The sequence below is a fragment of the Thalia democratica genome, chromosome 8 (assembly GCF_965202585.1).
Source record: "Thalia democratica chromosome 8, ktThaDemo2.hap1.1, whole genome shotgun sequence".
Taxonomy (NCBI): domain Eukaryota; kingdom Metazoa; phylum Chordata; class Thaliacea; order Salpida; family Salpidae; genus Thalia; species Thalia democratica.
The window spans coordinates 19,377,631-19,400,508 of record NC_139172.1 but is presented as its reverse complement, the minus strand read 5'-3'; the positions used below and the strand labels follow the sequence as shown (position 1 = coordinate 19,400,508).

At 25.6% G+C, this 22,878-nt stretch overlaps 1 protein-coding gene across 4 annotated transcripts; it reads left to right on the top strand.

The window, feature by feature from the left end:
- Window positions 1-5,500: 5,500 nt before the first annotated feature.
- Window positions 5,501-22,516, top strand: LOC145841868 (uncharacterized). 4 transcript variants are annotated; one of them, XM_082949156.1, is made up of 9 exons: window positions 5,501-5,600; window positions 12,133-12,277; window positions 13,259-13,426; window positions 16,942-17,136; window positions 17,916-18,020; window positions 18,204-18,269; window positions 18,826-20,049; window positions 20,796-21,805; window positions 22,094-22,516. In XM_082949156.1, exons 1-9 carry the CDS (start codon window positions 5,590-5,592, stop codon window positions 22,113-22,115), a joined length of 2,946 nt encoding a protein of 981 aa, XP_082805282.1. In that variant the 5' UTR covers window positions 5,501-5,589; the 3' UTR covers window positions 22,116-22,516. The 4 variants fall into 4 exon arrangements, with proteins under 4 accessions (XP_082805282.1, XP_082805285.1, XP_082805281.1 ...); XM_082949159.1 differs by lacking the exon at window positions 5,501-5,600 and adding an exon at window positions 9,590-9,715; XM_082949155.1 differs by lacking the exon at window positions 5,501-5,600 and adding an exon at window positions 10,284-10,363.
- The last annotated feature ends 362 nt before the right edge of the window (window positions 22,517-22,878 follow it).

The window sequence follows — 22,878 nt, the reverse complement described above, 5'->3', positions numbered from 1 at the left end:
AAAAAAAACTGGGCTTCAAACGTTTGTATTATTGTTATTTTAATAATTTTGTATGCGTTTAATGTAATGAAACGTGATAAGAACTATCAAAAATATGCTTTTGAAAACTATTCAAGACTTAACAAACACAAGTCACCGAAATTTCTATGACATGCATACTTTGAGAAACACTGAGTTCTAGAAGATCTGATAAAACTTCAAAACATTTTTATCTATGCAAGCTTTCAAACAGACTTGTAAAATTTTAGATACTCATATTTAGATGAAAAGGTCTCAGGCACAGATAGCAAAAAACTATAACCGACTTTTATACTTAATACGCGAGCTCATAACTCATTACATAACATAAGTTAACACATACCTGGATTTAAATAATGATAAATACTAAACATATATTGAATATAAAAAAAACATGACATTCATTACCGTTCAAACTTATTGTAAACTTATCAAGAATTTATACTTTAGACAATTTCTACTGAACATTTTATACGAGTTAGAATTTTAATCTTGTTTTAAAGAATTTATTTTTATAAAAATTTTGGTCAAAAACAGTTTACAGGGTAACATCGAACCATACTAAGGAGCATAAAATTAAGTTTCATGTTAAAAAAAGTCTAAGTTTAGATTAGCAAACTAAATTGATACTTTTTCTGAAATTTTACAAGATATTAACATCGTTTCTTAGATTAATTCAGCTTGATTAAAAATATATAACAGACTTAATCCTGTGAAAATTGTAACTATTAAGACGTTTATTACTTAAAAAAAACATTGGCCTTTGTTTTAAATAGCTTTAGTTGCAAAATAAACTGTTTTATAAGTTCTATGAGTATATTTTACTTACTAAGTTTGATAATTCTAGTTTAAATAATTACTGTAAGTAGTACAACAAACTTACAGAAGCCATCTTCAGCTGTCGACTGTGTTAAAGATTAACCAACATGCAAGTTCTATATTCCAATACTTTTCATTTAGTTGCTATTTTGTTACATTAGAATCAGATTCAAATTGTCAATTTGTATTTTGTTCTTGATAAAAATTAAACTCTATACAAGTTGATCATTTTTCAAAGATTTACAGCATTATCACGTCACTATACAATTTATAACTTAATTCAAGAGAAACTTGTAAACATTATTTAGAACACGGGTTTGCAAACTGTGGCCCGCCGGCTAACTGCGGTCAACAGAATGTAAGTCTGCAGCCCGCAAGCATGTTTTTTTTATGGTATGCGGCCCGCGAAAGGTAAAAAGCTGCAGCCCGCTAAACAAAATACTGTTTTAAGTTTATTTTTTTCGTGAAAAACTGTAGTTTGATTATTTTTGCTTCAAGTCCCTGGATAATGTTTCAAAACCCTCAAAAATGTTTGCTGTTTAGGCTTAAAAATGTAGAATATAGGACAGATTCACATTCTAGCAGTAAATCTTGTGGTTACATGACAATTCAAATTCTTTGTAAAAATTTTAAAGAGTCACAGCTCAAAAAGTATACAAACTTAAAAAAATAGAAAATGCGTGTATAGGTCTAATTGATAAGATTATGATAGTAAAATTAGATTGAAAGAAAATAATTATTAATGGAGAATTATAAAAATAACTACTATGTTTTAAAACTAATTTTGTTCATATCTCAAAAATTTTTTTAAATTTCCAAAATAAAAAGATAGATTGCAGATATTGCTTAGACCTACGGAGATAACTTTTTTTTTCAAATATATATTAGTTTTTGAGTAGCAGTCCTTTAATAATTTTAAAAAGAATTTGAATTATCGCAACTTGAATAGTCTAATTTGAATAGTCGTGCACCTTGTTTTTACCTACAATAACAACTGGGGAAAAAAAGCTTATGTATTTGTATAAGAGTATTTCTGTATCTTGGACTCAGTAAATTGCTAACGTAACAAATACATTTAATTAGTACAAATATTTTCCAAGGAATGGGTTAGAATAGCACATCGTATTTTAAGCATTAAGCGTCACTTTAGCACGAAGTGATACTTGAGCACGGAAGTCATTTTGCATAGTTTTGTTTTTATGCTTATATAACATTTCAAACCTAAAGTTTTTATAATAAAACATAGATTAATAAAACAAAGCTTCTAACTTTATTAATTACATTTACTATTGAAGTTTTATGAAGATATTTTGGTATTTTTACTCTAATGTTTTCATCATGATACTTAGTAGAACGTAAAAAAAAGCTTTAAAAGAAAGTTGGTCCAAAAACTTAGTGTAAAAAAAGTCTTTCGGTTATCGAGTCGTACTTTACCAAATAGCCCATGTTTACATAAACGAGCAATCGGCTAACTGCGGCCCACGAGCCACATGCTGCGAATGAAGGCTAGCAATGCAACCAGGGAACTTTTTTTTATTATAAATTGGATGCGGCTCGTGAAAGGTAAGATACGGTCCTCGAGAATGTAAATTTATGATTCTTACACTAAAAAAAGTCTCAGGAACGATTTACGCAATCTCTTGTGTTTTTGGCTCTGGAATTATAAAAGTTACTCCAGGTATTTTAAGATTAAAAATCTAGAATAATTGAAGAAAGGAAAAAAAAAAGACGACGTTATAACTAAAACCGCAACTGCGGCCCATGGAAATATTTAATTTTGAAATTTTGCCCGCAAGTATAAAATTTAGTTAATTTTTAATTCGAGTTTGTTTAATGTTTTTATACTATAAAGTTAATATATATTATTTTTAAATACGTTTTTAAACTAAAGCTTTTTCATTTTAAGATTGAAATTTCTCACAAATACATTAACCTACTGCTTACTTTTAAAATTTTAGATGCCTGATAAAGAAAATATAATTTTTGCAATACTATACAGTGTTATTTAAAGGATTTTTTTGATGCATGACATTTTTATAAAATTTAAAGAGTATGAATTAGTAGCATAACAGTTAAAGGTACTTTGTTTTAAACTATAAAACAAAGTTTGAACTTTATGGACTTGTGTGTTTTTGCAAGACAACGTTTGTAAAGAAAAATTAAAGACTTTTTTTTTGTAATTTAAACTTAAGTTTAAATAAAATAAACATTTAATGAGTTTTATTTTACTACACTTTTTTATTTCTTATTGTTAAACGTTAGCGCAATTAAAGTTTATACGCAATTAAAGTAATTTTAAAAGTTTTTTATATTTGTGATAGAAATATGTGAAAAAGATCAAAAATGTTTAAATACAATTTAGTAGCTAACTAAACAAGATACTTAAATCGTGATCGTAATATTAGTAAAAAAATTAGATACGAAATAATGTATGATTAATATATAACATAGTTTTTAAGGTACGCTACAACTTGTGATCAACCTAATCCGGATCTTTTTCAAAGCTTTATTTCAAATTAGGATCCAAGTAAAGTATGGTTGGAACTAGCTGGATCCGAATCTAGGATCCGATGGATACTTAAAGCTGTTAAACTTTAAACTTAATTTGCATTAAGTTATTAAATACACTGAGATATTTTTCCATACAAAAATATCAATAAGTTAAATTTTTATTTTCTCATTTAGTTTTTGTTTATTAAACTTTTTAAACTAATTACTCTTATTTTATATAGCTTTAAAATCTAACTATGGACAAAAGCTAATTATAAACAATAAAAAAATGGCATTTCAAGAGTAAAAAAAAACCTAAATAAATGGTTTAAAAAGCAATATATAAGAACAGATACGAAAAAATGACAATCTATATATTTGAAACATTTTTTTAATTAACTCTAAAAATAATTAGTACACTTCAGATAAATATCGAAGTTAAATCTTTTATAATAGTTTAGTAACAGTAATAAATAAAATCTAGAAAATCTTGTAGCGTTTCTTTTATAAATTAAATTTGATAAACTTAGTTCCGCATCAATTTTAAAAATCAAGATACGGATTTCTTTTTAAATTAGGATCCGGGTCTTGGATTCGGTAGGTCACTAGCTATAACACTGTATAAACTTTAAATAGGCTAGGTTTGATTTTTTCCTGCGTATATTTTGTATTATCAACCAGTATTTTAAACTTAAACCTTAATATAAACTTTAATAAAAGTATTTCGATTTGTAAAATATTATAAATCAAGCGTTTATATTTTTAAGGAAAGTTACATACAGTTAAATTCTTGGTCAGGTATCAGAAAAAAACAATAAGAGGTAACAAAATCAAAATCCAAGTTTTTTGTTTTATAATTAAGATAATTTATATATCTTAAAATTTATGCAATTTAAGTTTGTTTGTTAGAATTACTTATCGTTTTAGCTTTTTTTACAACATTTTAATAATTTACTTGTTAGTTTATATTTTATTAAAAATTTAACTAAACAAATTGGACCATTACTAAAATCTTAATAATTTTTTGTTGTTGTCTGCACTACTACTAACATATATTCAAAACTCTTAAATTTGTGTGCTTAGTTTACATTTTTCGATGAGATTTTATTGTTTTTTTTTCAGAAGTTTTTTATTTAAATTCAGGGTTTAGACTAGTCGTCTATAGAAAACTATTAAAAGTTCCACCTCAAGCTATTTTTATAATAAAAAGTGTTTTTTGTTATGCACAGTAGGTTGAATAGAGGTTTTTTTATAATGCTAAAAAATGTTACATTACCTAAAAAATACTAATAATAAGTATGCATTGAATCTTGCAATTTTTTAAATGATTTTTAAAAGACTTCCTAACCAGTATTATATATTTTCATTAAAAGAACAACGAAAGCATTATAGTTTAAGTTTTGATTAAAATAGTTATGTGCTTGATAATTGAGTATACATTAAATGCAAATTTGTATATGAATTTTCTTTTTAATCGATTAATTAACAGTACGAGGTTAATTTTTTTTAAGTATTATTAAATTTTATAAATTCAATTTTTGAAAATACAGTGTCAAGCTAATCTTTTTAAAGGAGGTAGTAACAAACTAAACTTAAATAATGTTATAGAGTTGGAGCAATACATCAACTTTAACAATTAAGTTTAATAGAACATTTCAAACAAAGATTTTCTTGTTGCTTATGCAAATGTACTAATTAAAAACTAAATGTAAACACAACATAAATGAGTTTATTACAGATTTACTTCACGTATCTGTCACACTCCCAAGGGACTCAACTAGGCGGTCGGCAAACTACAATAAACTAGAATTGATAATAACTAGGTGGTTAATATTGCCTGCAATGGTTTTTTTGTGCATTCAATAAGTGTTACTTTAAAGGCAAACTGAAAGTTTAAATTTTTCGAGGTTTTTCTGTTATTTAAGAAGAATCAAGAAGTTTATTATGACAAAAACAGGTGAAGAACTAAAACGATAAGTTATTATAAAAATTAATTTATACAGATTTATTTGTTGAATCATTAAACATTTTTAATGCCTTTTTAAGCCTGGTTTTCCAGAAACAATGATAAAAACTTTAAATTTTTAAAATTTACTTAAAGCTACCGATTTACCTAAAGCTAAAAAATATTAGTAGTTAGTTTATGTTTTTCATATAAGTTTTTGTATTTCTTAGAATAGTAGATAAGTTAATAATATGAAAAGAAAAAAAGGTGCAAGATAAAAACAAATTGCTTATATAAAAGAATAATAGGAAACTACCATGGACAAAAGGTAATACATGTTTTATATTTATATATATAAGTTTTTAATTTGTTTTTTAAGTGTAGTATCTTTTTTTAGACAAACTAATTTTAATAGATCATTCAATCTTTAACAACTGTTAAAATTTAAAAGTTGTTTTATTTAAGTAAAAGTGTTTGTTTAAACAGTAGCTTGTTAATATCTTTCAATAAAATTATTTACGTAAGGAATTACTTATATTTAAATATTTTATAGTATAGCTACAATTTTCATTAAAGAAGTAAAGCAACTTCAATGAACATGCATTAGTGTGTTTTTTTTTTCTTAACTACAATTTAAACTAAAATAAAAAGTAGAACTCATTTTGTTCTTCTTATTATTAATTTTAACTTTTGGTAGCGTAGTCATTTGAATTTTAGTTTAAGTTCTGTTTTTTAACCAACGAAAAACAACTTTTTTATTAAATTTAAGCTTTTAAATTGAGGGATAATTTTCACAATACTTTTATTACTACTTTAAAAACTAGAAATAATTTAATGCTATTAAATGATTAAATGCGAATTAAATACAACTACATGTATAAAAAATAAAAAACTGACAAGACTCTTGTTTAATTGAACACTTTTTGAGTTTATCTTCAATAGCTTTAAAAAATTCAAATACTATTATTCTTTTTTTTTGTTTTTTAATTTGTTAAAAATTAGTAGAAGTAAAATTTTTTTAAAGAATATCCGTATTATAAAGTTAACAAAGCGAAACGACCTTATATTATTTAAATTGTTTGAAAGGTTACAACAAAAGTTAATGTTGTAATTTAGGTTAAAACATCTCTGAGTTCTTTGTGATATTTTAAGCAAAGATTTCAACTTAAACATTTTAATTTCCTTAGAATCATAGTCTTTATTATACAAGAATAAGTGTTTAAAAAAACAAGTAAAAATTTAATATAAACTTATCATCTTTATTCTACAGTCACTTACTTAAAAAATTAGAATTAAAAAAAATCATATGACTTGAATCTATATTTTATAAATATTTTTTATAACTATCTTAAAAGTTAGGTCTTGAATTTTACTGTTAGGGATAAGTTTCAGGCAAGAAATGTGTTTATTACATTTATAATATAAATAGTATAAATAACGATAACAATGTTTTAAGTTTGCGTTTCTTGCGTAAAAAACAATGATGTCAATTGTTAAAGATTATATATTTATTCTTTAACCGAGATTTAAGGTATTACTTTAATCAAAACAAAAACTTTTTGGAATTGGTTTAGAAATACTTACTTAAATATTTCCACTTTACTTTAAAAATTAAAAGTACGCCGTTTTCAGCAAGTACAACTGTAAATATGCTTTAAAACATTAATTTAGGCTAAATTTACATTTTACTAAAATTTTTAACACAAAGTTCTTCTGCTTCAAAAAGTGTAATCTACACGAGTTTTTAAGCTGTATAATCAAATATCTTTTTCTAAGAGTAGAAATTTTAATTATGTAGCTTTAGTATAAATACCCGAATGCTGTTTAATTGTTTCAAATGCTCAGTTGTTTTAGACTCTATATGTTGTCTCTTTCATCATCATCGTCATTAGCACTATCAAAATAAAACACTCTTTCTTCTTAGTCGGGAGTTTGTGCAACTATCCAGTCTTTTACGTCATGAGATACCACAGTATTGAATTTGAATAAAGAAAATCATTTTAAAATATGATTTTGTATTTCATTTAACATTAGAAATTAATTCATAATATGTTCTACATTTAATATGTTATTGAAAAAATTAAATACTTCAAAACTGCTTTAACTGTTGTTTTTCAATATGTATAAAGCGTTATAATTAAATTTTTAACTTGAATGTGTTTTATTGGTATTAAATGCACGATTTTAAGCTACTTTATCCTAAAAAGCAAAGTTATTTTTTTTTAAGTTGCTCAAGTAATAAAAATACTACACCTTTCAACAGCTTAATATATATAAATAAAATAATTAGTTTAATTTTTCATATAAAAAGTTCAAAATGAATAAATTTCATGTAATCCTGTATTTATTTTGATTATTAATTAAAAATTGTTATAGATTTTAATAAGTCTTATAATAAAACACATGAAAAAACACTTATAAATTAGGTATATAAATAATAGGGTAAAGTAAAAAAAAAACAAAGGAGTTATATACACGCACTACTACAAACTTTAATTAACAAGCTCCGCTAAATACATCAGTTTGTGAATAGTACAGTTTAAGTCTCAATAAAAAAATTAAAGTCAGAAAAATATAAATAATATTTAACTTTTGTAAAGTTTATACTCATTTAGGGATTAAAATCTTTTTTTAGTATAGATTTTTAAAATTGTCATACCTTCTGGTTGATATCTTGAAAAGTAAAACATCTGTTATTTTAACAAAAAACAGTTTTCACCAGGGTTTTTGGAGAGAGGCGTCATCATCCTTTTTTGGCGGTTTCAGTAAGTCCGAGGGGCAACAACTAGTAACGGGGCAAAAAAGGAGCAAGTTTGAAATTTTGGGCAATCATATAAATAATAGTTATCAGCTTATTTTTTAGTATTAAACAAAGGTAAGGTTAAAACCAGAATTTTATAGGTTGGGTGATACCAGTAGGAAATAACTAGTAAGAGAGCAATTTTGAAACCCTATTTTATTTACAGTAAAGAGTAACAATTACTTTTTTATTTTTTTCAAAATAAGTTCTAGGTAGTTAATAAATAATCATAACGAATACGAAATATAAAGGGGCAACGTACGGTCCGCCAAGGGAACTTTAGAATATTTTTTGACAAAGTCTTTGATAATAAACAACTTACACAATCATAATAACCATAGAGTAACATGGAAACTTAACTTACGACTATTACAAATATGATAACATTTTCTAACAATCCACACCTCAAATAAGAACTGAAAACTTTAAAACTTAAAAAATACCTTAAGGTCTAACTTAAAGGTAGGCAGTGTACGGACCGCTAAGTTAAATTTCTGGTCGTGATGTAATTTTTAGCAAGAAAAACTCTGTGGAAATCTAATAAACCTGAGCTCCTATATAAAAATTATTTAAAAAAAGTACTCCTAATTCAGGTTTTGATAGAGGTAAGTGCATATTATAGTGTTGTTTTAAGAAAACTTATTTCTCAATGATATTTTATATTTTTATAAAAAAAAAATTATTTTGCAGTCCTTAAAAACTTATTTTTAATAAGTCCAGCCTTTTATTTTATTTTTGGTTAATCTAATTTGCTATTATACAAAGTCTAATTTACAAGATTATTATAGTATATGAACTTTTGCAAAAAGTATTTAAATATAAATAAAAAAGAGCTACGGAAGTTTACTAAAATTCGAATTGACGTAAATAGTGCACCTTAATTGTTTCTTAAAATAATTTAGTTTTACTAAAAGATGGAAAATAAAAAGCTAAATGACAGTCAATAGTATAAATCTAATCTCTTATGGTAGTATAAAGCAATAAATTCTTAGTTAAGCTAATAGAAGTAGTAACTTAACAAATTAAGCTAGTTCGGGTTTATTTCTTCTCCTGTTATCACAATAAAAGGAGCACTAGTTTGTTTGACTATTAAAAAAACTAAAAATTAACTAAAGTAATATCGCCTTTTTTATACTAGAAGCGTTAACTGACCACAACAAACTTTTAACTTATTTTAAGCATAGCAAGATAGGTACAGTTAGATTATAACCAGTTAAAAATTTTCTAGTTAAGAGATAATCTTTATTAAAAAAATAACTGCTTTTGATTAAAGTAAATAGAATATAAAATATAAGATATTTAAACTCTTTTGTTTTAAGTAAAGTGCTACGTATTAAGAAAATCAATTAATAGAAAAAAATTAACAGAATATTCAATTTTATAGCTCTTTGTTTAATGTTTTATTATATTTTCCGCTAGCTGTTTCTATAAACGTGTTTTTTCTACTTTTAATATTCAAAATTTTTTAATTTTTATAATAGTAACTGTTATTATAACCATAACTAAAACGGGTTTTGATCTAGTAAATTTATAAGTATATTCTTGTTCGAAATTGAAAGGCTTATTTTTCTTGTTTTTTTTTTAACCTAATTTGCTTATTTTACTCATGTGGTTAGTATCCGTATATTACATCAGAATTATTGGTTGGTAAATTCTTTATTTCTATGTTTCTAACCAAATGATTTGAAATATTAGTATAAGTTGTTTTATCACTCGTTTTCTTTTTGATTTACTTTTTAGACAGTTCGGAACTATAAAATTAAAACTTAAGGTAGTTTATTTAAAAAAAGTTCCCCTAAAAGTGTCTATGTAGTAAAAAAATATTTCCATGACTCTTCTTTATTGCATCCATATAGTGTTTGTATTTGTTCTTGGTTTTAGAAATGACTACTTTATACCACTTGTTAAATAACTAGAAACAAAAAAAATGTTTTCAAAACAAATTAAAGTTAACAAGTTTCATTAAGCTATCAGAATGAATACAAACTTTTGGTTTAACGTATATAAAACCAAAACTTGTTAAACCTTTAAATAAAACTATAAAACCTAACTAAGAACCAAATTATTACTTCGAAGTTTAAAAAATGCAAAACCATAGGCTCCTTTTAAGGTTGTATTAAAAAATAGGCGGGAATAATTAATTGTGTTACGTCACTACTTGACTTGAGCTGAGAATAAAGTAATGATGTCATAATGATAAAACGCAGACGTAAATTGTTAGACAGCTTACAATACAAAGTATAACGCTAACATTTATGTTATCCTTATTGTCAGTTAATGAACTCTGAAAAGTAAGTATATACTACTTTTTAACAAGTAACTTACAGAATACAATCATTTTTAGAGCAAACAGAAAGTTAGTTTAAGACATAATAAAGGTTCATCTTTCAGTATAGTGTTTGTTTTTTAGTAAAATTACCTTCCAAATAATATTTAAAGCGTTGTTACAAATATTTTATTTGTAAAAACACTAGCTTTACTCTATACTCAGTTATAAACTAAATTCTTAGTTTCTATATTTTCGACATCTTAGTTTTGCTTATATAGAAAAGGCTATAGCAGTTTACAATAGAAAATTGAAAATTATTTTTTAAATAAGTTCATTTTCTAGGCTAACTTGTTTATAAACTTAGTTTTTATTTATGTATTTATAAAACTAAATTAATTAATAAATATCTACAAAAGTTTATATTGTTACATTAGCAAAGATAATGCTTTATGTTTAAAGAGGCTAAAATCCTATTTTTCATTTAATAAGGTAATTTTTTTTGTAAGATATTATTTTAAACGAGTTTGGAAAACAAAAATTTATTATGATTTAATGAGTTTTACTTTTTAGTTGTAATAGTACTTATCTTTTTATAAATTTTGGTTTTTGTAACAGTCTTACTTTGATTATTCTATTGATGGTAAATTAACTATTTTTAAATTTTATTAGAAAATAGTTTATTTACTAGATTTATACTTTAAAACTGAAATAGATAAAACTTATTACAAAAAACTAGATGCTCCATTTTTTTTAGCAAAAAGCTACTTATGTATAAAAAACATAAGAAAAAATTATTTTTAGTGATAAGGATAGTAACTAAGATTTCGTTTTTAATTATGTTTTTTGAAGTACTTCTAATTTTAAGTTTGTTTCTATTTAAAAAATGGTTGGTAATTTTATAGGTTGATAAATAAAATAGCTTGTTTCAAAAAATTGTTATAAATTAAAACATATCGTTGAAATCTATACAGTTTCCGTTTTCAACTAGCCTTTTTTGAGCTTTAGAATTGTCTGTTTTTACAAAGGTACGAGTTGTTTTGTAGTTCAATAGTGTATTATTAAAAATCTTAGTAAAAATAAAGTTTAGTTAAATGTTAGTTAGAATGAAAGCGATATTTAACATAAAAATGCCTGAAAAGTTTTAGTTTTCTTAAATTTAAATGACTTTTTCGCTGTCTAGATCTTAGAATTCAAAATCTGTTTTAGAAATAGCTAAATACAAAACATCAAAAAACTTATAAATAAATTTTGTTTGATATTTGAAATTCAACTTTTTTATTTTGTTTAGTTTTTAAAGAGATCGCTTACAAAGGATAACGATTATAATGCTTATATAAATGATTTTAGCTCAAATGTTTCATTTACTTTTTTGGGTTAAAAATAACCGTTAATATATATATTTTTTAAGTATTTTTAGAAGTAAAAAGTAAATACGGAACAAATATTTAACATTTCAGATTAATATTTTTTTGTTAAAGTTTTCAAAGTTCTTTTTATTCAAACACTTAACGTATGATAAATGGGTATTAAATTGAATGTTTCGAAGTATTTAAGTTTGTTCAAACCTGAAAAATAGTTTTTATAACTTTAACAAAACATTAACAGTGTAATTACACTAAACCATATCTTATGTTAATATGACGTGTATAGTGTGAAATTTCAAATTAGCTAGTTATATAAGGGATATCTAAACAACATTTGTGAAAATAAAAGTTTAGAGCTTTTTTTCTACAACTAATGCGGTAAGTTGATTACTGATTTGGTATGAATATGATAAATCTGAATTTTTAGGAGTTCCAGCAACAGTAGTTCTCAAAATAAACCAAACAAAACAAGTGAGATAGCTCATATGTTCGAGCAATTAAAAGAAAAACATCTAGCTAAAAAACAAGAATGGACTCAAGAGAAAAATTCACTGCAGATAGAACTAAACAAAGTAAGAAAGTTGTTTTAATTAAATGTTTTTTTAGTGTTAGTAAAAAGTTTAAGATGTCACTAAAGTCGATTGACTTATAGATAGGTTCAAATAATTTGCATAACTTAATAGAATATTGAAAGCTCGAAGACTACAAAATATTTACTTATCTAATTCTAAATAAACTTGTAAAAAAATTGGCCATTTGTTAAGATAAATAAATGAAATGTTTACAGTTTTAGTTACTTTTATTCTAAGACTTTTTAGTGTATATAAAATTTATTATTACTTCGTTTTAAGTATATTCTGTTTTTGTAATAGATTTTTTTTTACATGACTTTCTATACGATTTTATAAATAAAATACTACTGTATTTCTTGTTGTAAGGTTTTAATTAACATTTTTTAGTTTTAACTTCGATAAATAAAAAATAAACAACATCAATTTTACTTTAAAAATTTTTAATTACAAGTTTAGATAAAAACTTGATGAACTAACAACAAGATGTTAAATTAAAACGTTAACGTAAGAACCATTTGACTCCATCACTTTTGTTACAAAATTTTAAGAAAAAGTACTGAAGTTCTATCAGTTCTAAATTATTAAGTAAGCATACTAGCTTTGAAAAATTTTTTACATTAAAAAATAAAATACTCTAAAAATACTTTTTTTTACAAATTTAGCAGTGCTTTCCTTGCTTACTTGGTTTAGTTCTGAAAGTGTATTATAATATTCTCAAAACTTATTTTATTGTTCTCTAAGAATTTTTAAAAATGGTTGTCGTATAATATAATATAGTACACATAGACTTTTAAGAAACATGACATCAATATTATTAGTTTTAAAGAAAAAACTATTTGCAACTATTTATTAAAAAAACATTAAAAGCCTGCTTTGATAAAAAAATGTAGATATATACTTTCTTTTTTAACTTAAATTTAGAAATATATATTTTGTTAAAAAAACAAAGGCTTGTTAGTCATCTCAAAAAAAACTCCACAGGCTCATCAACGAATCAGAGTGCTTCAAAGTTTTCCAAAAGAGCTGGAAGAACGTTACGGTAAAATGAAGAAAGTGCAAATGAGGTACGAAGAACTACAGGAACGTTTGAATCGGGAAAGACTTGAGTGGAAATATGACAAGAACTATCTGAAACAAATAAACGAACGGGTAAGTCGTTTGGATCCAGGTATGACTTGCATTAAAAAAAATACTATCAATAAAATTATAAGTATTCGTTCGTTTTTACTGTCAACTTTGCTTGTATACAGCTACAATAGAAGTCTTGTTAAAGAAACCTCGCTTGTACAGTTTTATTAGAAACGTTTTTAAATTATTTTTTTTTATTTAGCTTAAAAATTTTGTCTGCGTTTATAAATTTTATAGTTTAAGCTTTAAGTACAATTATAAATTCTTTTTTTTCAAAAAACATACTTTTAAGGTATCATTAAACTAGTTAACTTACATTGATCTCATAAACTAAGGTCTTTTAAAAACATTTAGAATTAAAATTGATACATTGACAATCAGTTCATTAAACTTACGACCTTTTCCTATGTGATTTCAATAACACAGTTATACGTAGTTATAAGTTTATCATTAATGAAACATAGTTGAACTGTTAAATGATTAAAAAGTTATAAGTGTGATAATAGGTTAGCTCGAGAAAAAGTTGTAAGCTTTATAACTTGGATAGGTGAAAATTTTGTAATCAACATAATCTAATGAAGTTGTATTGGCTAGTTTAAGAATTTTGAATAAATAACATTTATCGCTAAATCTTAAGCTTTAAGAAATATAAAAATAGGAATTTTTTTATAATATAAACTATCTTTTACAAATAACTAAATTCCTTCTAAAATAAAAAAGTTGGACTGCTGAAAACTACATTAATTGAAGCAAAAATGTATTGTTACATAACGTATAATAGCTAACAATATAAAAAAACTAAACTGCAAAACTAATAAAAATGTTTCCACTTTTTTTTCCAACCATAAGTCTAAAGTGCTTATACACAATAAATTATTAAACTTTGAAACAAAAATAGTAATTATTTTTCATAAGACTATAAACTAATTGACTTGCTGATTAAACAGTTTTACTGTGCACAACAAATCAATAACCAAAAAATTAAGTTTTTATGGTAAAAAATATTTACATTAAATCATTTTAATACTTTTGTTTTATAAATGTTTCTTTTGTTAAAAAATAAATGTTGAAAGCTAATGACTTAAAACTAGAAAAATCTAAGCTGCATACATAATCTTAAGATATATTTTAATAAAAGAAATTTATTCTATCAGAAGAAAAATTAAAAAAGTTAAATTAGAAAAAAACGGTTAAAAAGTTGAAATAACTGTTGATAATGTAGTTTTAAATATTAATTACCTTTAGACACAGTTCAGCAATTATAGTTAAATATCACAGTATTTACTGTTCTAAGAAACATTGTTCAAAACTTTAAACATAGAAAACAAATAACATTCAATCATAAATGTCATTATACGCATTAGTAAATTTATAATGAAGTTTTTAAAAGAGTTATCTGTGCTACTAGTTTTTTCACTGATAAACGTTCAATATAATTTTAATTTTATAGATACTTTGTTTTAGCTTATTTTAAAGAAATTTTGATTAACTTTTTTTTAAAAGTACCTATAATATAGTCTATACGACTTTTTTTCTTAATGTTTAAATATTTTGTTTATCTCGTTTATTTATAGAACACGTCTTAACCAACTAATATAAGTTATTTTAGAGGTGATAAGTGAAATAAAATAATTAATAGATAGAAACTTTTTCTCGCTATTCTAGACTAAGTTGTACAGTTTACTAGCTTAATTATAAAGATTCATTAAAATGACTTGTATCGACATGTTTTAACGTTTTGACAATAAAACACTTTTGATTGTCTAAGTAATTAATTCAAAAAGAATTTTTTTAGATACTAGATTACTACATAAAAAAATATTGATTTTTGTTTTTATATATTTTGACTTCGATGCACACTGTACTAAACTATGCACTCAAAAAACCAGAAAATTTTTAAATAAATTATACCTGAAATTTCTATAAAATATCAAGGAATTTAGAAAAAAAACTTAATTACTTAAATTTTAAATGGTTGCTTTGTTCTATGCAAGTCATGACGTTTATGTTGAAATTACAAACAGTTTAAACTAAGTTCGGTTGAGTGCTTTCTATTGTCTAAAAGTCAAAAACATTTGTAAACCAAAACGCAACATATCATCTATTACTTTCACTTCATCCGCTGACATGTTGCTATCTAAAGCTGGATAAAAAGATTTGTGTTAATGGACTATGTTTTAAACATTGACGATACTACTAAATTCTTTAAAGCTTACATTTAGGATTTGTTTAAATCTCGACCGAGAAAAATTCCCTTGTTTGTAGGGAATAGGTAAAACATCATGTTACTTATAGTTAAAAACAAATTTAAAAGTTCAACTGTTTTTTAAGAATATAGTTTAAAGAAGGTAGCTAAGTTAAGTTTTAAAAAGATTAACTTTTATTTTACGATATCGTGTCAGAGCATAAAAAATTTAAAAATTAAGTCTTTTTATCTATTTAAACACTTTAAAAGCTAATTAGTTTTTTAGCTAATTTTAAGGTTTAAAAACAAAAAAATGTATATACAATACACTTTGTCAAAGAATTATGCCGTTTTGCTGGGTGTTTTATATTTTAAACACAAATAAATGTCTGGTTTACTACTACTTAAGGTTATGTTTTTATTCTTAGGATTAAAAACATATAGTTTGGTAAAGGTTTATTGTTTATAAAATTTAGACGCAGTAGAAATTTAAATAACTAGTTGTAATATAAATTTGAACTTCAGGATAAAAAAATTGCTTTATATAATTGAGTTGAGACCTTGTTTACTTACTTAAGTTAATATTTTTTCATATATTATTTATAAACTATTTTCGACCAAAAATATATAAGTTAACTTTTTTATAAAGTTAAGATGCACAAATTTACATTTGAAAATAAGTTTATTGAAAAAAATGTACATTTTTTGATAATTAAACTACTTTAATACTGTAACTCTGTTGTTACAAATAAAAATAAAGTTTATATCAAAGATTTTAAATCTATTGGAATAAGAAAAATTTTAAAGAACGTATTTAAAACAATATGTTAAACTTATAAACTAAATCATTGCATAAAATTGAAAACTTTATTAAATCTAAAAAACAACGTAAAAAAAGGCTTTAAATTTCAATTTGCAAAAATAATTTTATAAAATGCTAGTTTTTTAATTTTTCCTAACATTTTACAGTCGTTTTGTTTTTTTCTTGATTATGTAATAGTATTTACAACGAAAGTAATTTAAACACGTTATTAAGCTAACGAAAAACTTTTGTATAAAAAAAAAGTTAAATTTACTAATATTTTAATTTTCAATATAGTTTTATTTATTTATAACGTGATGTAACTTTAAGAAACTTTTTTTATAAGCAGTCATGTTAAAAAATAGTTAAAGAATAAAAAAAAAATTACACAACATAAACCTGAAAACTCTAATATGACATTAAAATTAAAACTTTAGTTTTTAATAAAATTAAAATACTTATCCTTTAGAAAAAATAAATATATATTTCTGATTTTCTACAAAAACAAAACATGTTGAAAAAAAAAACATTCGAAACAAAACTTAACAGTTGCGGGGCGATCTTGCAAGAAACATCTGCTACGTGTGCAAGTGCAGGATGGGAGAAAACTACCACGGGGGGCAGCACGTAGAAGCACTGTTGGAGGAAATGGAGAGGGAAAAGAGGCAGTTGATGGTGGCACATCGGAGAGAAAAGGAAAAATGGACTAATGAGAAACGCATGCTAAGAGACAAAGTCGAAAAGGTTGATTTAATGTTTAAATGTTTGACGAGAAGTTTAATAAAACAGTTTGTCAAAAGTTTAAAAATGGTTATGAAGTATGTATCTTTAGGAATAAAGTTTAAGAACCAAAAAAAAAAAATAAAGTTTTTCGTAGTATAATTTCAACGGCTTAAACAACTTTGAATTGTTTAATAATTTTACATAAATATTAAAATAATCTTCTGACAAACTTATTTTCGATAGCTTTTATTTTACTTCAGTAACGGACTAAAAGTTGTTTTTAGTCACATAACTAAATCAAAAAAATACTTGTGTTGGTTAACCTAAGTAAAATATCTGAAAAAAGTTTAAAACATTTTTTAGTTTATAAAGGAACTTGATTAACTAGAATTTGTATTTAATATTTTAAGCAAACTTTTTCTACAGTTTCAACTAAACATTAAAAATATTTAACAAACTTTGTCATTGAATATTAAAATTATGAGTACAATACTTAATGGTTTCAGTTTAGGTTTTGATTGAAGTATTATATAAGAAAAAAAAAAGAGTAGAAAACAAACACATATATTTCACAGCAAACTAGTTGTATTTTGCTTACATTGTAATTAAAAAAACTATTTAACAACTTTAATTTAACATACTATGTTTGTAGTAAAATAAAATTGTTTTTAGTGAACAAAAGTACTCAATAAATGAAAATACAAATTAATATATAAGTAATGATTTTTATTTTAAATTTCAACCGTGAATAATGTTAAAATAAATTATAAACTAAATTTACGTTTTAAATATCAAAACAGTTTAACTCAAAAGTTGAAAAAGTTCAAGGTAGTCCATTAGTTTTGCATGGATCATGCCAATTAAGTCCACGTTTATCTTATGAGAATAATAGGTCAAGCTCAGAAGTAAGTTTTGATGAGTTTAAAAGCTCAGATAACTTATTCTTGTAAATAAATTACATGATGTAAGACTTTACTTAAAATTACTATAAAAAAATTTAAGCTAGCCTAATTTAGGAAACTAAATCAATAATTTATTGATTTTTTAAGTGTGTTGTGACAATTTCCAAAAATGAGCTTTTTTAAAAGGGTATCAACGATTTTACAAACAGAAGCAGTTCTCAAGATCAAAGCTTTCACTCTGTAGTCAATGAGGTTTGTTCAAACTACATTTTTATTGTTTGTTATATCTAAAAACTTATCCGTTAATTTAATAACAATATATGAAAAGAATGTAAAACAAAAAACAAAAGTTTTAGTTAAACCAAAACTTTATATTAACCGTATCTACAGCCGTATTTAAAACTTGTATTATTCTTCTAATCAAACAAATGAACATGCAAAAGTTCGTTCATTCATTAAAGATACGTAACTAATCTATATATAAATCCAGTCACTATCTTATTAGGCCAGTGTTAAATAGCTCAGTATCTCAAGGGAATTTATTCAGCTTCTTTTATATTTTGTTTTGCGTTCTTTGCATTTTGTCGTATACAAAATTTAAAGAACATGGAAAATAGTATTAGCTTAATTAAAAAACTCTTAAGCTTTGAAAAACTGTAATTAAGTTTTTCAATACACAAAAAAATTAACTTTTAATAATTTTATACGTAGTCTACTAATATGTACTTATTTTAAATGTTTAACACGTTAAAGATTTTTTTTAAATAAATGAAAATCGAAAAATAAAGCTATTAATTTTTTTTTACAGTTGCTGCAAAATATCAAAAAAATTGACACGGAAATGGATGAAAGTTATGAGAAGCAAAACATGTACAAAAGTCAAAACTTGCACCCTAACATTTACGATCCTAACTTACCGTACTACTCCAATGACAAGGCGGATTTGCCTGACAAAATAAACAGCCAAAGTTATCATTTTCCCAACCACGACAGCGTCGAAACCAACCCTTACCCCGAGCCAAGACAACAGCAGCAGCAGTACTACAACCACGTTTCCCATGCTACAAACCAAAACTTGCTCAAAAAGGTTTACACGTCGAAAGCATCGAAAAGCTTAGACGAAAGCTCGCTTGCAGGACGATCCCAGAGCATACTGTCTCCTAAAACGCATCAAAATCTGTCTCGAGTTCCTGAGCATTCGAAAATGCCAATAAATTACATGAACACTGAAAATATGTCTAGTAGTTATGATATCCCGTCCATGCAGTACGAAGTAGATGATCGGGTGTCGATGGTTTCATCTACGGGAAGCTGCAGTCTGCCGGCCTTCTCTGACAGCGGTGATTCGGAAACTACAGCATTCACTACCCCACTTCCCTTCATCAGAGAAAGAGGGGGATTCAACCAAAACATGCCCAAATACGGCACAATGCCCAATCATTCAGAGCACAGAGAACACCACTTTTATCCCACCACATCCTATTCGCAACATCAGCCACATAAAAGTTCGTCTGAAATCCAGATGAGTTACTATGGCAATCAACCGAAAGAAAGTCCTTACTATAGAAGTAATTCTCCGGACAAGCAGGAAAATCGGCTTGAAAAGTCCCCGTATTCACACTCCCCGAACAGCTCGGACAACAGATCCACTCCGCGGCAACGGAAGACTCTTTCCAACCTTCACCAGCAGCTCCTGTTCCGCAGGCAGCAGGTTGAAGATGAAAAAGCATCTCAAGGTTACGATAAACAGACGCTGCTCAATGTAGAAGGGTCTTACTACCACAGAGACGAGAAAACGGGGTTGGTTAAGACTCACATGAGCTTCTCGCCCTCTGCTACAAAAAAGCTACAAGTTTTCCCGCCAAATGTTTCGAAATCGGCTTCGCCTAATAGTAAGAAGGCTGCTCACCGGTCTTCTTTACAATACCAGCCAACCAATATGAGTGTAGTTTCTCCTTTGAAGCCAATCGTTGAACAAAAAGGTCCCGAAGTTCCACCAAAGCCAGATATTAGCATTGACGAGCTGCTGCAGGTTTTTCTAAAAATGTTTCTCTAAGTTTTAGATATATAAAATTATACAATTTTTGAGTTATTGTATTAAATACAAAAAAAAAGAGTTGGTTTTTATTTTTCAATTTAAGCTGAAGAGCTTAATAAAATGTACGAATTATTTTGTATGTTGCATAATAAGCAGCTTTTTTCTAAAGTTTTATTTAATATTTTCTAACCATACTATGTGTTTTATTAATTAAAATTAAATGTTGTAAATTTAAAACTGTAAATTTTTTCTATACGAACATTTAAAACAGTAGCTAAATAATAGTTTTTTAAACAAAAACAATTTCATTACAATAAATTTATTCTACAAGTCTTAATTAAATTGACATACTGATATAAAGTTTTCAAACCAATATAAGACTTAAAATGTTTTTTGTTTATTTAAACATTAGTTTTGTTTTAATAAACCAAAAAGTAAATAATAAAAAACAACTTATATATACACTTTGTTATGAGACAAACAATTATTTATCATCGATTTAAACCTTTAAAACTAAATTGTAAATTTAAAGTTATACCTAATTATTATTTTATTGAACCAAAAACTAAAAAGTATATGTTAAAAAGATAGTTTATTTTTGTTGTGAAACAAACGTTTTTACATTTTTTCACCGAAACGGTTAAAATCAAAATTTTAATGTTCATTTTATATAAAGGCTCATTGTAAGGAAAAAATTGAATAAAAGATTGTAAACTTTAACATCTTATATTTTTTCGAAGGTAAGCAATGCGTCAGAGAAGCGGAAAGGTGCTGAGTCGTATCACAAAACTACGACAAGCAAGATCGGAAATCTTGGAAAAATGGGAAAAACTTGGTTTAAAAAGAAGTTGCAAAGTAGAAGCAATCAAGACGTTCCGCAATCTGCAAAACTAACGGCTGATACAAAGATCAAAAGCTCTTCACGATCATTTTTGTACACCGACAAAGACGAAAACGTTATTCGTAAAAACAAAAAGTACAAAAGAAGCAAGACTGAAGCACAAGATATGAACTACTCATCCTGCGAAGAAAATCCAAACGAACGAGAAAAAATTTCGAAAAATGTCAGACTCAGAAAAAGTAAGAGTGTAAAACAGCAGAGCAATTTTTCTGACCAAGAAAAGAAGAGCAAACGTCGCCAGAGCATCAAATCGGAAGTCCACGTGCCTCTCATGTCGATGGTTAAAGCGAAACTCTCCGACGACTTAATGAAAATAAAAGCAGTGACTAAAACCGAAGCAAACAAGCAGGAACAAAAAAAGTCTTCAAAGCGTGTTTCCAGCGCTCAATCCGACAAAAAAGAACAAAAGAGCGTCATTAAAACGACGCCGATTTCAAAAACTTTGAGGGGCAAAGACCCAAACGATTCGCTCGTTTACTCGGTGGTGAGCAAGCTGAACGAAATAAAGGATGAAAACGAGCGAGCTCCGAAGCTGGAAAAGCCCGCCAAAAGAATGTCAACTCTGCGCGGGTACCTTAATCAGCAGAGAAGAAAAACGGAAACTATTTTCACGAGCAAAAGAGAAGTTAAGAAGTCCTCACCGGGAAAAACGGAACAACCGCAGGGAAACGGAGTTGTTCTGAGAAGGAAAGAGAAGAAAGCTTCTGAAGATTCTAGGAGATGGTCGTCGATTAACTTAGACGACCCGAAATCAAAAAGGAGTCAGAGGTACAAAAGATCGAAAACGCAATATTTGAGTGCCAACGAAGAAGAAGATGAGGAAGAGTACAAAACTCCAGAAGAACAGAGGTTATGAGATAAAAATTATGAGTGGTTTAATGAACAATTAAAAATTCGATAGCTCTTGTTTTTGAAAATTGTGTCATTGCTTACGGCTTTAAAATATATTTAAATTATTGTATGTTTTTTCACAATTTAAAATAATTGCAGAGATTAAAAATTTATCATAAAAATCAAGTAAATCTAAAATAGTCTAATTAGTTGTTTAAAAAACTTTACTAGCTTAAAATTAAAAAGTAGACCTAATAATTTTTACTATGGTGTTCTTAAAAAGAATGTTATTAGTAATTTTAACAGAAAGAATATAAGAAGCAAATGAGTTACTAGAGAGACTTTGACAGATAAAGAAACGTTTTTATTGTTTATACTTTGAACAGTTTTGTGTTTAATTCTTATAATTAGTTGATTGTTTAGAATATTTAGTGTTGTTTGTACCTATTTTAAATGTTATTTGCGTCTTAAAGCTTTAATCATATAAATGTTACGTTACTCCTGATTGAATAAAATGGTTTAACCTGAATACAAAGTTTTAAATTAGGCCTTTAAATAAGTACTAACTACAAATCGATTTTTTCTTACAAGGAAAAGCTGTTATTTTTTTTTTCTAAACTCCTTTAGTTTATCAAATCACTTTTGAAGTATTTTTAAATGAAATTTTGTGCTAAAATTACAAATTTGAATTTTTGTAAAGTTTTATAAAGCCTAACATTTTAATTATCTTATTTAAAAAAAGAAACCTTTAAAACTTAATTAAAATACTGTTGTAACGTTAGTGTTTTAACAACAATAAACTTAATAACAGTGTAGATTAAAGTTTTATATGTTTTTATCTTACTGACTAATTGTATTTGAATAAAAAATTCAAATCTACATCAATGACTTCATTAATGTCATAATTGAACATTTTAAAATATTTTTTTTAATAAACTATAAATAACTTTAAAAACTTTAAAAATGGTTATACTAGTTCAAACATTTGAATTTTCTAAAACTAAAAATCAATTATAATCATTCATAAAATATTATTAAAACTTCTGTTGAATTTTTAGTATCTTGAAGAGCTAAATTTTAAAAGTTATCAG

Excerpts from the sequence above, each read along its gene's own strand:
- LOC145841868 (XM_082949155.1), top strand. Across the intron at positions 12,278-13,258 it reads TGCAGATAGAACTAAACAAA|GCTCATCAACGAATCAGAGT; the intron begins GTAAGAAAGTTG and ends AAAACTCCACAG. Across the intron at positions 21,806-22,093 it reads AAAACTCCAGAAGAACAGAG|AAAGAATATAAGAAGCAAAT; the intron begins GTTATGAGATAA and ends TAATTTTAACAG.